Below are 15,322 nucleotides of genomic sequence, written 5' to 3' on the forward strand. Positions count from 1 at the left end.
ATACTATAAAGATCTTTGTTAGGGCAAATTAATAGTCATAAGTGAAAATACATTAGATTTTATACTAATAAGAATATTTAAAGAATTTGTCCTAAATAAGAATTCTAAGAATTTAGGATAGGGTGCATAACTAAATAATAATTACACATTAAGATAACATACAAAATAAAGTTGCAGAGTGGATGTGATAAATAAGCACCTCTTCCACTCAAATCCAAGATGCTAACCTTGATTTATGTGACATTTGATTACACTTTATTCATTAGTCTTATTCAAATACAGAGGGAAGGTAGTGACTCCCACAGGAGCACAGCAAGACATGCCATACCGAACACATCACTGCCTACTGTAGATTTTATGAGTGCCAGCTTTGCTCCACAGAAGGGCAACAGAAGGCATGTAATACAGCTTTTCTGCACTGTAAAATCCAGCAGAAATCCACGATACCTGATCCTAGAAAACCATTTTTGTGTGTCCTTCTTGTATTTAATGAAAAAATGTGTTTTGAACAACAATGACACAAACAGCTACACATATTTTACTTCTATGAAATAAACCAGTGCCACAAGGAGTGAGCTCTGTATCACATATGACCCTGAAATAAAATACAGTAAGTCATGTTATAGAAAGCTCAACAGCTTCTACTTGAAGTTTCCACAGGGAAGCAGCTGTTCAGTAGATTGGTCACCTTAAAGAAAGTCCTAAATAAAAGAATTACACATTAACATCCTAAAGCAGTAGTTGTCTGTAAATGGAAATGCCAGCATAGAGAATCTGCTTAACTTCCATGAGGTCAAAGGCAAGGTAATTTAAACCATTATAAAACGTAAATTTCCAAACTAGGATGAAATAAGTAGCAAGGGGAAAGGCTAAAAATTATCCAGGTTTTTTCAACACACAGTATTTGGAACAGCCAAACTTTTAGCAAATGCAACATATAATACGAAGAAAATTTCTTGCCATATGAAATAAAGCACTGAATCTCAAGATAAGAAAATGCTTTTACAATTTCATCTCACTTCCCATCTGCAGACATCCATAGGCTTCTGATTTCTTTATGTGCAAAGAAAGATGCTCCTGGTGTCTCTGCTTCTGTACCATATTTATCATGCAGTGGCTTTTATAAAAATATTTAAAGTAAGGGATAACGAGGTTGCGTTTCAAAACACTGCAACCATTGGTTTAATTTTGCAAATGACATATCCGTGCATGTCATCAGCACATGGAGTCACAACTGCATTTCAAAACTTTGTTGCTTGGCATTGCAAAATTTATTGTGCTAAAAAAACCTCACCCACTCCCCCCTGCCTCCCCTCACCTTAACCCGAGTACCAAAAATAATGTCATAGTAGAGTGATTGATTAGCCACATAAGAATTCTGAGAATCAGCAACACAGCTCAGGGATCATTTCAGGCACATATGTAGCTCTGCACAACTTTGAGACTGGCAGATTATGAATATTCCCTTCTGAGTCTGTCCCTTCTGAAACATTCTGTTTGAAGAAAAATTAACTATTAAGGCCTCTGTGTATATAGCATCTGCTCTTTAAAACCTAGCTCATTATGCTTAAAAAACCCAAATCCATGATCACAAATAGTTTCTATTCTTATATACAGTTGTATCACAACATTTAAACACTTTTTTTTCATTCTTCTGTCACAAAAGCATAATGCAAGTTTGACATTCAATTGTCCCATACAATCAGAAGAGTCATGTGGTAAATAAAAATCAAGACAAGCAAAATTACCCCCCCAGAATACAAGGTACAGAACACCAAAACATTCCCCCCCTCTCCTACAAGAGCACCTACAAAATATGGCATGTTTCAACACTCACGGCTATCGTAGCATATATTGCCCAGGGCACGTCCTGTCTGAAGCAACACTTCCTGGTCTTTGCAGTTTAACAGCTGCACCAAAGGAGGGATCAAGGCAGCATCCACACATGCGTTCCGCATGAATTCTGCAAACAATGCAAGGCCTGTTAAAGGAAGCTGGCTACTTTCAGTTTCATCCATTCTAGTTACACTGGTGTGGCAACTGGGCCTTTTGTGAGAAAAAACATAGGCATGAACAAACAACGTCAATTCTTATGCATGTTTCTAGAGAATGAGCCCGAGTCAGCATTTGGGGTTGCGTTCTTTCCATTATTTGTTAATTTAGAAGGAATTACGAGTATTTAATTGACTTCCATGGAAACTAATTCAACAGCGCTCTGACTGAGCATCTTTGTACCATCACAAAGAAGTGCTGAAAAGAACAGTGAATTCATAACCTTCTTCTCCACCTCAACAAATTCAACATGAATTAAAATTACTAAATAACACAAAAGATCACTTAAACTAGTATTCATACTCCAAAATGAGCTGCGTTTTTTTACTCTCTGTTCCCTTATTTAGAACTCCTAAAAAGCTTTTGCTTTAATTAAAAAGGAAAAGAATTAAAGCTAAGTAACAGGCTTAGGTAGGAAGGTAAGGAAAATACAAAGAATGAGAAATACAAGAATGATCATCTGAGCTCAACAGCCTGTACCTTTCTATAGTCTAATTGATGCCCATTGTGGGAGGAAAGCTAGAGGACCTGTCTTCTGGGAAGCTCTCTTGTCTCTCTCTCCTTTCTTCCTTCTATGTCCCCGAGTCACAGAGAACCAAAGCATTATTTTATATCCATCTAAGTCGTAGAGAATTATACTGGAGTCAGCAAGATAAAGGACTGTTTTCCAGAAGGAACTCCAGTTAGGCAGGCATTGTGCTGCATGTTTTACAAGGGATGTTTGTCCTGGTTTGAGCCAGGATGAAGCCAATTTTCCTTTTACTGATTTTTTTTTTTTTTTTCCCCTTCAGTAAGCTTTCTTTTAACTAGTAGCAGAGTGTTCCAACTAAGACTGGTAACAGTGGAATGTTTGCCAGCTCAGACACTATGGGGAGATCTATGACTCCTTGTAGGAGGCTGAGTTAGACAGACAGCAAAATTGGCCAGACATATTCCATTCCATATATCTACGTAAGCTCAGAGGAAGGTCAGAGATCACAGAAGACAACTTCCTTCCTTCTTCTTCTTCCCTTCTCTTCTGTCCATGGTCGGTGTCTGGGGAGGACTCTGTCCATCTATCACCATAGACCCCCAGGCTCAAGCTCTCCTGACCCTCATCACTCTCCGCTTTCTCCAACAGCTCTGGGATTCTTTGGGACTGTTCACAGCTCAGGAGATGCTGTGGGAGTTGCTGGGGGTAGGGGGAGGTGAGACGCTTTTGCATATATCTGAACATATTTGTATATAATTGTATATATTTTCTTATATCATTAGTCTTTATTTAAAGCTGTGTAGTTTAGTTTTCAATCCAGCCAAGTCCCTCTTCTTTTCTCTCTCTCCTTCCCCACCTGGGTGGGAGGCAGAGGGGATCCAGAGTGTTGTTGCTGAACCTGAGGCAAATGGTGACAACAATTTATTGGTGCCCAATGTGGGGCTTGATTTTAAGCCCAGAATATACATTTTCATCAATTGGGAGTGTTCAAAATTCCATCTCTGATGGGAGGAATCCCTCACATAGCAATGGGCAACAGTTCTGCTGAATTTCATGACGGATTGGAAACTGAACAGACACTTTCTGCTATGAATCTATTGGACCTTTTTCCAAATGCAACTGTACATGTGGTGTGCAGCCGAGAGCATTCTGCTCTGTGTAGCTGCTCTTGTTATCGTTTCATGGTTTATCGACAGAGCTGTAGCCATAATCAATTGTATAATTACCAGCCTAGTGATCCTAGGGGTTATGATACTGATCCTTATGGGGGCACTGTATGTGTACAGTTACGGTACAAACCCTAAAGTGAACACAACGGTCCATGTTGGCAACAGCAGTAGCAGGTTCAATTTTATCTCTCCATTTTTCTATCAAGCTGAGTCTCCCAACTCTTGATCTGAAAAGCATTGTTGCAGTAGGGATGCTTCTGCTCAACGTTTATAACGTATTGTGGTTACATAAGGTGAGGTGTTGCTCCACTCACTGCCACTCCCCCACAGGCAATGCTGCTGCCACCTGTGATGCTGCCAACACCACTGCTGCTGAGACCACCACGTACTACTACAAAAACAGCAGCTTCTACAAGTGCTGCTACGAAAACAGCTGCTTCTACAAAGATAAAGTCCACTCCCTTTTGAATCAAACTAGTTAATCCTGTGACCAGGAGCAAGGCAAAGGCAAAACCCTCCTCCCTTTTTACCTGCTCCTGTCTGAAACATCCAGAGTTTCTTCAGGCAACGATAGAGCTTGTGTTAATATAAGGTATGGAATAAGGGGTGGAACTTCCCAGGTAGGGAAGGGGAGGGGATCAAGAGCACTGTTGTGAAACTTGAGTCAAATGGTGACAACATCTACAGAAGATACAACCTGATACACCAGTAGTATTACTTAATAGTTCATTACAGAGCACCCTTCAGAGATGTAGCATTGTAATAGGCATAAGCTGAATATGTTTTTGATTTGTTGTGATTTGCAAATTATGTCTTTCCTGATTCTAGACTATATTGGATCTTCCAAAACCAATTTACCTTCGTGTTACTTAGTAATTTATGAGACATAATGAACCAGGGTGTACAATCCCCTTAAAAAGAGATGAGAGTTTTTCTTCTTCTGGATCAACGGAACCCCTCATGCCAGTAACTCAAAGATTTCATACAATGCTTGAAATACAAATACATCATCTTAAATACTCCCTTTGTTGTACCTATTACAATGTTCTTTGATGTTTCTGTAGCTACAACATCTTGTATCTTTTGTAGTTAATCCTGCAGTGTTATTTTAGCTAAAGAAATAATGGTCATAGAGGTAAGCAATCCTCATGTGATGATAAACTTCGCTAGATCAACAAGTAGATAAAGTAGAATCAGCAGTATCTATACACTTGCACAGGTCCAACAGCAGATAGTGGCACAATTAACCCACCTTCCTAATATACTGTAAAATTTATAGACTCCAGACAGGTGCTATACTGTGATAAATGGTGGTGGTACCCATTGTAATGGACAGAACAAATACACGATACATCTAGTTTAAAACTGGCGTTCTCATGTCCTTATAACTTGTAATCCCTTTCTTTATCATCCACTTTGGTCTTCATCTCAGTGTTTATTTAATAGATGTATGTATATCCCTCTTTCTCCTCAGACTCTTCTTCTTTTAATTGCCCAAATTTATTTTTTTATTTCTCAGCTTCACCCTGCATCACTTTCTTTCACACCCATTAATTTACTATTGTGTCTACATCATCAAAGTCAGATTTTTTAATTTGTTTATTTTCTTCTAGTCTGTGACAGGAAATGTAACTTGTTATCTCCTAAAAGATTGAGAGGTCTCAGTCTGTTCTAGGTTTAGATTCTTACTCATGTGGTGAAAAGGAGTATGAAACCCTTCATCCACACTCCCTCCATTTGGAGAAGGCAGAAGCTTTCACTCTCCCATTGAGCAAGAAAATATTTGGGCAATGTGCTGAGCAAATCTGTATTTATCAAGGTCACGTATGGGCAAGAAGCAAAATAAATGTTGCTGTATACAGCAAAACAGATCTGTGAGACAGCAACAAAAATGTGGTAAATGCAACTGTATTTACAGGTGATAAGATACAAAAATAATAGAAGAAAGAGGAGATGATAAAGAATAGTCATTTAGAAGGTTTCCACTGACCTGGTGGAGAAATGAAGCAGATCCTTTGAAGGAAACAGTGAAGAATGACTTAAGAAGTCAGGAGGAGAACCACTGAGGACAGAGTAACGTAAACCAAAGGAGGACAAGTTTTCAAAAAAGAAATGTAATTGTGTTGTTGTGTTACAGATTGTGAAGATGGTATTCTTATTCCTACACCTGGCAAAGAAGGGGAGACTGAAGACCTAAGATGAGCATTTAAAAGGTTCATAGTAGGGAGGGAAACTCCACTTAGCAAGTCCACCTGAGCCTTTGGTATGCTCACAGTTGAAACAGAAATGGTTGTAGCTGGAGAGACAAAAGTAACTGAAGGCAGTTTTGTGTGTTTGGGTATTTTAAATGGGAGAGGCTAACATAAGCTCTTGTTGGGAGAAGGAAGAGTCGTATGAGCTGGAGAGGTGAAACAGAGCAAGAGCACAAAGAGGCAAAAAGGAGAAGATGAAACATTTGATGTGACTAGATGTATGTGTGAGTGTGTGGGTAGGACCAGATGAGAGGAACAGGAAAGGAAAAGAAATGGAGAAGAAAAAAAATATGTTATTTTGTCAGCAAAGCTCAGTCAGAAGCACTACTCCAAGCTCTGCCAGTGCTGCATGGAATAATCACAGGGGAATCAGTACAACTGCCAGGGTTTAATGCCTAGTATCTGTAGGATGTTGATAACACAGATTTCTCAAAATACCCTGAAGCTTGTTGAAAAAAAAGTGCAAGATAAGCATGAAATGCTTGGATTCTTATATAAAAGGACAAAGAAAACAAAAGAATTCAAATGAGGTGTTCCTTGCTATCCTGCTTAAGCAACTACTTCAACAGAGCTGGAATCCAAAGAGAATCAAGCAGCTCATCTCTGTCCTGAAGGCACTGGGAACCTTAAATAAATTCTGAACACCTTCACTTTAACCTTGGCTGCCAGATGTTACACCTGCTAATAACTCTAAGAAAAATACATGGGCTATTTTGTATGATGAACCAGGTAAAATGCCAGCTCTTCTAAAGAGTGTGCTCTGTAACAGCAATTTAAAAGCTGGCAGGGAAAGAATATATTAGAAACTATGCAGAGATTTAATGCATTCATTTTGATTTGAAAGACAGTGGCTAAAATACTCTGTAAGAGAATCTTCCAGGAAACAATGCACAGTGATCAGTGAAGCTACTGTTAACTTTGTTTTTACTTTTTAACTTTCCCCTTTCTGAGGTAGGAGCTAAAAGAACAACTGTGAAGGACACACAGTTGACTGCAATATTCTGAATATACTTATGAATTTATTAATTACAGAAAAAGCATGTGACATATTGCATGTGTTTCTATAATTCTGAAACATTTCTAAGTTTAAATTTCTATGTTTACATTTTTTACTATTTTTGATAAATAATTTTAAAACTTAAAAGCTAACAAAGTACATCTCTTCTTGTTAATGTTGCTTTGAATATCCATATATAGCATTGTCTCAAAATCAGTGAACTGGGTGGAGGAGGTCACACAGGGGCTATCACTAAGAAGCTGTAGCATTGTGATTCTAAAGGGAAGGTGGAAAGGGAATGTGGAAATAGTTAGCCATAATGTAGCACCTTCTACAGAGGGAGAAAGCTATGGCTGCCAGGCCTGCATGCAGACAGCAGTTCAGAGGCATCCTACATTTCTCTGCCTGGCCTCTGGGCAAGAAATGTGCAAAATGCAATCTGTGCATCTTTGACTGGGACAGCAAGTCAAGGAGTGACCAAAGCCAGACACAAACCTCTACACCCATCACAGGGCCTGCCTGCAGACATGAGGCCATTTTTCGGAGCTCAAGGTATGCAGTGTATTGGGTGAGCTTTAAGAGAATTCTTTCTAAAGAAAAACAAAATTATAGTTTTGGAGTATCTCCTACATTAAATGACTTTGTATATAATACATACCAAAATGGACACCTGATTCTGATATTTGGCATCTTGAGCTCTTACTCTAACACATAAAACGTAGGAGTCAGTGGTTTTCATGAGGTATTAATGGCCTAATAATGGTAATATTATCACAAATCTCAGACCAAAAACCAATCTACTATCCCTTAACCACTTGTGTATGTACTGCAGTTGTAACTAAATGAACTATGTGTAGCTGGATGCAGGAATGAGGCACATCTTTTTTATCTATATGCATTTCATAGATCCAATGGTGTGCTACTTCTGCCCAATAAATTATACTATTGATTGTCTTAAAAACTAAATAGCATGAAAATAAGGACTAAAAAATTTCCAGCAGCCAAATGCTGTTTTAAGTACATTAAAAACTACAGAAACAGAATTTGACAAAACAAAAAGAGTGAAAGGGAGGGATGTGAAAGTGTCTAATCTACAAAATGAAAACATAAATGAAGTAAAACATACTGACAAGTGAGGTGAAAAACTGAAGATGTTCCAGCAGAAAAGTTCTTGTAGAAAACCTCACCATTTCTGGCTACTTCTGCTATGATGTTAGCTACTTTTGCTGTGCAGGAAGATTGTGGCGTCAACAGACTTGCGAACACCTGAAGAACTCCACTTTTCTGGATTTTTTCACTTGTCTCCATATCTGAAAAACACATCACAGAAAAATGACTTGTGCATCAGCTTGCTTTGGGGAAGAAAAGAAAGAAAAGCAAAAAAGAAGTTAAATCTTCTCAAAGGTAATTATTCAAGTATGTATCTTCCCATATAAGAAGCCAACTGCTATTTCAGTGATCGTATTTATATTATATGATGTGTTCACAGAACTTAATACTTTGCCATTCCTCATAAATTGATCTTTATAAGTTGAGCCTGTGTTATGTAAGTAACATGTAAGTAAATGTGTTAAATAAGTAAATACGTTATGTAAGTCAATACAGATACATACTCATGCATTCATAGGGAAAGTACTGGAGAGACTGGTCGAACAACTAAAGGTCATGGAGTAGTATGCAGCATCCTAAAATAATATGTCAAAGTCAAGTGATGAATTATTGGAAACATTTCAGGAATGATGGAGAAAAGTCCTGACAGCTAAAAGCACAGCTTAAGGCAGTGTAGGAGTCAGAAACTGGAGAAGAGCGAAGAAGATCCTGGACTAAACTCTTACATTCAGCTTGAATATCTTCTTTGTTACTTTGCTAAGCCACAGTAGCTCCAGGATACATGCAGTAGAAGGGAAAGGGAAAAATAACACTGAGTTTCTTGTAGCAGAGTTCAAAGGTTTGGTACAAAACTGTTCCTCTTTCTTCCTGTAATAGAGAGGAATTTGCAGCTGCTCTGTAACAGAGTCCCACCTTAGCATTGATGGCAAACAGCTTTGTTAAAAACTGAAAAACAAAACTGGTAATAGATGCTAAAGCATATTTTCCTAATGCTTGTGAGTAACAGCATATTTGAGATTAATATTAGTGTGATGTACAATATGATTAGATGGCAGCTAACGCTTCAGAAAGCAGCATGACTTTTTAAGCCATTCATAATGGAAGTGACTTGCATCTGCCAAACATGTGAGATGCTGTAATTGATGACTTTCCAAAGCAAATCTATCTGAATGCAAGGCTGTTGTTCAACAACCTTATCTCATGGGCATTTTTAAGCACTACAACATGCACAAACTCCCTCACATCACTTAAAATGTTTAGCTTTACAGTAAAATTGCTAGATCTTGCTACCAACAGTAAGAAAGAGATATAGAAATTTCAGAGTTGAGAAGACAGGCCTCTGAACATCACCTTCTGCAGTTTCTTAGAAAGCACCCTTAGTCTGGTGGAAGAGCTATCAAGACAGGCTGGGCAGCAACAGTAATAATCAATGGACTTCTGGGGTAGCAGTTTGCAACCACTCATTAGCTGTGCTTCACCTCTGAATTGCTAATGACTTGCCACTGGGCTCACCACCTCCTTGCTCCTGCTCCTCCCTTTCTCTATTCTCTGTGACTGATTTTTGACTTGTGGCAGCTCCAGGACAACCCCTGCTGCCTCTAAGCATAGGAGAGACCCACTTGGGCTGATCCTGAATAGAAGCCAGCACAAGACTGGTGGAAGTGACTCACATGGGTTTTGTGGCTCACATACAGCATGTACAAGCTTCCCTGGCTGGAAGCCAGCGATGTCCAGGAGACAGAAAATGCACTAAAAGGAGAGAATTTCAAGTCTGGATTGCAGGTTATGCCTCTGTATTTCTGTATTCAATTCCATCTTGGGATGCTGGTCTTTGGCTAGGACCAGTCATCTACAATATGTCAGTGGTGACATCTTATTACAAACAGATTAGCTATATAATGAAAATTGATTAATTTCAACACATCATGAATAATGTAAGTGCTAACTATTGCTAATCTGTTTGCAATCTAGTTAACTGCATTTTTTGAAATACACTGAGAAACTCTCTCAGAAGATAGAAAATAAAGGAGCTTATGGTTTATTTGGAAGCTTTTATAAGTACTGACATATAGCATATACTTAGTAGACATATTCTCCCATGGATATATGTACAGAAAGAAAAGTATGAATTCAGAGAAAATAATGTCAGGACTACAGACTGATCCAGACATCTTAGCTGTCTATTAAAGAAGAGATCCTCCTTCTCCCTTCAGTTCAAAACTCAAAAGTACAGAATTCAAAATTGGAAAGGTAGGTATCTGTCAACCTGTGTTAACCACAGTTAGTAGGCAGGAGACATTAAAGTACTTTCTCCTACTGTGCTGATGAGATATCCAGTACCCAGTCTTATTTTTATGATCTGTAGTTTGATAGACTCATTACCGTGCAAAGCTTAAATTACATAAATAGAATCAAATATATACTGCAAGAAGTGGGAAAATAAAATTAAATGCTTCTCCAGGCCAGTTGCATTTAGCAGATATTCACTGATTTATTTTATTAAGATATATAACGGAGTACTAATCAAAGCACAGGGCTTTACAGACCTGCTGGAAACTGGGAAATGGGATAGTTGGGTTCACATAGATGAAAATAGACAAATTTTTTTTTACTCTTAAGCAGTCCAGGAGGCACACCTGCTTATGCCCTCCCCTTCAAACCAACATCCCACTGGTTCTTGTTCCCCAGGCTGAGTAATAATGTTGAACTTTTCCTTGTTCACAAAAAGAGGGAAGACTGATTAATTTGACCAGCAGTGAGTGTATCTCTTGTATTACTGGGCAGCGACACCACTACCTCTGCTCTACCCTGAGTGAAGGCTCAAGCATAATTGCTTAAGGAGAAAAGCAGATTACTCTGGCATCAGGCAGGATAGCTACTAACTATGCAGCCCACAGTGCTCTCTGAGGCATTTTTGCCAGTAATTGCCTTGGAGTGTAAAAAAAGCCATGGGGCACTTCAGTTTATTTACTCCAAGTCTACCTAAGCCCTGCTCTTCCTCTGCAGAACATTTAAAATTTACACTTGGTGTAATATACAAATTAATCCAGTGTAAAATAGAGATATGACAGTATGACACTAAATCTTCCCAGGTAGTTTCTAGTACATTCTTCATATAAGGCATTGTAAGGGAATGTGCCAAGAAAATTACTGTTACATTCCCATGTATGTTACTCCAAATTGTCCTGATTTGTATCTGCAGAATAAATCAATTTTTTTCAGCCATTTTATGTTCATCATATTAAAGTTCTAAAAAGCAAGGTAGAAAAATAAAATAAAATAATGTAATACACAAACTAATTTATTAGGACATTAGTAATTGGCAGATATTTAAGTTGTAGAAATTCAGTCCTTTTGGTGAGCTTTTGAAATGCTTACACAAGGAGCGGTATTTTAACTGGAGCAAGATGTCTTATATATAAGCCTAAAATTTCCATATTTAACTCTAGCTTTATTGGTCAGTATTTTTTATGTTCTTTTAAAGGAGGAGGGTTTAACAGGCAAACAATGGACAGGTCTGCCCTGTAGAAACTGGGAAGTCCGGAAAAAGAGCTTCACACCCCTTCACTTGCCTGAGGAGTCAACTGTACACTCAGTTCAGGTAGTATGTGTTGAAATACATGTAGAAGAAAATACCAAGTTGGGAGCTTTTGAAGATTATTTCAGCACAGCTGTAGGTATATAAGCAGTTTGGTTGTTTCTTAGTAGGGCCCAAATGGGACAATTGCTTCATGGCTCCTTGCAAAACATGAGCTGAGAGTCTTGTGTGAATGCACATGCATGTGTGCAGTTCTGAGAACCTGTTCTACAGGATGCACTGAAGGTGTAACTGTGGCAGTAAAGGACTGCAGTTGCAGAAAGCATTGAAAAGCAAATAACTGCCCTAAATCAAGCCAAGCTCTTATTTTCCTTTGTTTTTTCCCCTTGCACCTAGAAAGTGGCATGGCTGTTAGGGTAGAGGCTTTAGGAAGCAATGATTTTAGATTGCTTGCCTGTTAAAGCCCATACACCTCTGTCTCTTTTTGCTTGGCTTCATATAATATGACTTCTGTATAAAAGACAGGGACAGAAATCAAGGAAGAAGTGTGTGTGGCATTATTCTTTTGGAGAGAATGATGAAGGGTCACATTTATGTAGCAGCATTATCACTGTGACTATAAAACCCATTATTTGTTTTTCCTTCTGCTGAACCTAGGACTGGAAGATCACACACGAATGTTGCCAAAGGGCTGGTACCCACTCCACTGCCTGGGCCCAGCAGAAATAATTGGTGCTTTGCTGAGAAATGGAAATTGCTGATGGCTGTAGCAGTGGCAACCTCCAATTCTTGCCTTTATTTGTTCTCTTCAGAGGCTGGAGAAGGTCTCCCCGGATTCCTGTCTGCAAGTGTATGCATGGAAGAGGTATGATTTCCTAAGGATATAAATCTCTAGTATGCTCCTTTCATCTGGGCTTCCTAGTAAATTACTAGAAGCTAAATTATTTTGAAAAATTATTTCAGTTGAATTGCTATTTCAATGCATTATCAATTGTAGTTGGAGCATGTAGAGTTTATCCAGGAGCAAGGAAGATCTAGAGAAAATCTCTGCCATAAAATCTCTGCCATAAAATCTCCTCCCATGCTTTCTAAAATGGAGAAAAAGGAGATTGTAGCCAATATTAACCACACACTAGTAAGTTGGCTTACACTTACCGTTTTAACTCCTTCAGCAGAGCTGCATCCCCTTTCAAATCAGTTCAATTTATCTCTTAGAGGAAACCTAGGAAATCTAGGTACCATGCCTCAAAATCCTTTTGCTGTATGTGATGTCCAGGTTGCAAATGCTTTCTTTTAAAGCCTAGATTTCAGTGTGAATGCATCAACCCATAGACCACCTGATGCCCTATATTTTAAAGTAAAGAAATGGTAGGACTGAATGATGCTACTTTGGGAACAGCTCTTTTGCACACAATATAATAGTGATGTACCACGGTAGAATAATTGAGGGAAAAAATCTCCAAGGTTAAACCTGCAGCTTTAGATGTCTCTTTATATCACTAGATATCAAGACTAAGGGTATGTTAGATCACATAGCGCCAAAATCTTCTTAATGTCATAGCTGGGTGATTAAAATATCAATATCTTTGCTTTTCATGGTTTTTGCAGTGCCTGAAGTCAGAATAATAAAGGGTGTGGGTAGGAAATTCTTCAATGCCATAGATCAGAGAGCTGAGCACCGTGGCTATCAGACTGTTTAATTAAGTAGCAGAAATCACTAGGAAAAAATCCAATGCGTGTCTCAAATTAAATTCTGTGCTCTTGCCCCTCTCAGGTCTATTTCCTGTGAAATTTCACTCCTCTCTATTCCATTCTTTTCTCCTCTTTGCATCATTTCATCCACCTTCAAGCAAAAGAAAAGGCAGACAGGGGGAAGGGAAATGCTGACAGAAGTGTTACTACTTTGCTCATGCTAGCCAAGAAAACTATAGGCTCACTGTTCCTAATCTGTATGAACAATGAGTTTAAGTTACAATATTAGGTGTAGCCCAACAGTAGCGAAGGCTAGTACTGCAATAACTCCCAGGTTGTGGAGCTTTACATGAGAAATGAGGTGCACCACAGAATTGAAAATAAGCAGCTTTGTGAGTGTCCTCTTTACTAAGCCAACCGTGTTTGCAATGTAATCTTTTGAAAAATGTATGTATTTCTAGCTGCAAAGATGTTTTATAAACCTCCTGAAACCACTGCAGAAAATTACCTTGGCTTTATAATGTTCCTCCTACATGTACTCTTATCATAAAGAGAAAGATGAACACATGAATAAATAATGATGAGCCACATATTTCATGAAAGGAATCTTCCATCTGCTCTTTCAGAAGGCAAAAGAAGGGAGGAGAATGAAGGGAGCAAGAGGTATTTTTCTAACTGGCACATCCTTCTAACCATCACAGTAAAAAGGTTCACGTGACCAAGAACAGGTATTGATGTTCTCTCCATATATGGCCTCCCTTTAGAAGCCCTCTCTCTCTCTCCATAGCCTCCCACTGTATTTTCCAAACCACAAAATGGAGATTTTAGTCTGACTACAAGAGCACAAGAAGTGGGTTGTAAAGAACCTCAGTGAAACAAATGGTGTGCTCTCAAGCAACAAAGAATGCACCACTGGTAAGGAGGCTTTTGCTTAACATACCTTGGCTAAAAAGACCGTTCAGGAGTTATTTTTACAATAAAAAAAACTCTAATAATAATTTATATAGAGAAACAAATGTATGATTTCCTTTTGGCATGTTCCTCCTTACATGGTGAAATCTCCACAAATACATTCTGCTTGCTCACCTATCCTTCAAACTAGGCCCTAGGAGGCAGGGAGGGAGGATTCTCCCTTAGCTGTGTGAGTGTTTCCATCATGGTGTTTGCTCTGTTTTGTCTCTGCCAGCGGCAACAGGGCAACTTCAATTCCTATTTTTAATGAAGAAACAGAGATAGTGCACAGATGTTTGTAATTAAAATCTCAGCTCTAACAAGGAAGGAAGGACAGATGGAGAGACAGATTTACCAACCAACTAGCTGCATGATTCCCCCTGATAACATTTATCCACAGAAGAAAAGTAAATTTCAGGATGAATTGCTTGTTGCAGGTACCAATGAAGTAATATAATAAAAATACAAGCCAGCTTTGCCTTCAATGAAGAAATATGAAGACTAGTACTGCATGTTACAGCACAAGGCAGAATACTAGTTGGGCAGCTCAGTACACCTGAATTCCTGAATCAGATCTAGTTTAGAAGCCTGACACACGGTTTGGTGTGTTTATCTGAACTGTTAGTTCCCCCACTCTCCTATTCTGACTCACCCTCTTGCAGAAGGTGACCACTTTGGTTGCACAGCTGCTGAAGGAGTTTGGTGTTAGTGCCTCAGCTGTCAAGTTAATTGTCTGGCATCTTCGTACACATCCACTAGTATCCTCATGTTTTATACTTGGCTTGTGCAGGCATTTTAATCTGCCTCTTCTTACTAGTACTAACTGGTCTTATTAAAGGATCCTGGGTAAAGCCTTAAGTATCCTCATGCTTTAGTTTTTCGGTCTATATAACAGAAATACTAGGCCTGTAGTGTAAAATCCTTTTTCCAAATTTGATTTAGTTTAAAAATCGTATCAGATTTGAAAGCTCTGAATTATACATGCAGGAAATGTTTTGTTTTCCTTCTAAGTGATCTTTTAAGAGTGCTTTCAAGCAAGCTCAAATGCCTGCTGTAAAATTCTGGCCAGTAGTTATTTATTGGAAGACA

The 15,322-nt window shown here is 38.6% G+C and overlaps 1 protein-coding gene across 7 annotated transcripts in view; it reads right to left on the reverse strand.

The window, feature by feature from the left end:
* RAP1GDS1 (Rap1 GTPase-GDP dissociation stimulator 1) overlaps positions 1 to 15,322 on the reverse strand; it is a 103,706-nt gene that overhangs the window by 40,301 nt on the left and 48,083 nt on the right. For 4 of the 7 annotated variants that reach the window (XM_051617644.1, XM_051617648.1, XM_051617642.1 and 1 more), the window contains exons 3-4: positions 8,130 to 8,252; positions 1,838 to 1,963 (exon numbers count right to left, since the gene is read on the reverse strand). In XM_051617644.1, the coding sequence (XP_051473604.1) occupies positions 1,838 to 1,963; positions 8,130 to 8,252 (249 nt within the window). Of the gene's footprint in view, positions 1 to 1,837; positions 1,964 to 5,683; positions 5,756 to 8,068; positions 8,253 to 15,322 lie in introns of those variants that run through there. The other 3 variants (XM_051617646.1, XM_051617645.1, XM_051617647.1) reach the window with 3 other exon arrangements.

The sequence above is a fragment of the Apus apus genome, chromosome 4, assembly GCF_020740795.1.
Source record: "Apus apus isolate bApuApu2 chromosome 4, bApuApu2.pri.cur, whole genome shotgun sequence".
Taxonomy (NCBI): Eukaryota; Metazoa; Chordata; class Aves; order Apodiformes; family Apodidae; genus Apus; species Apus apus.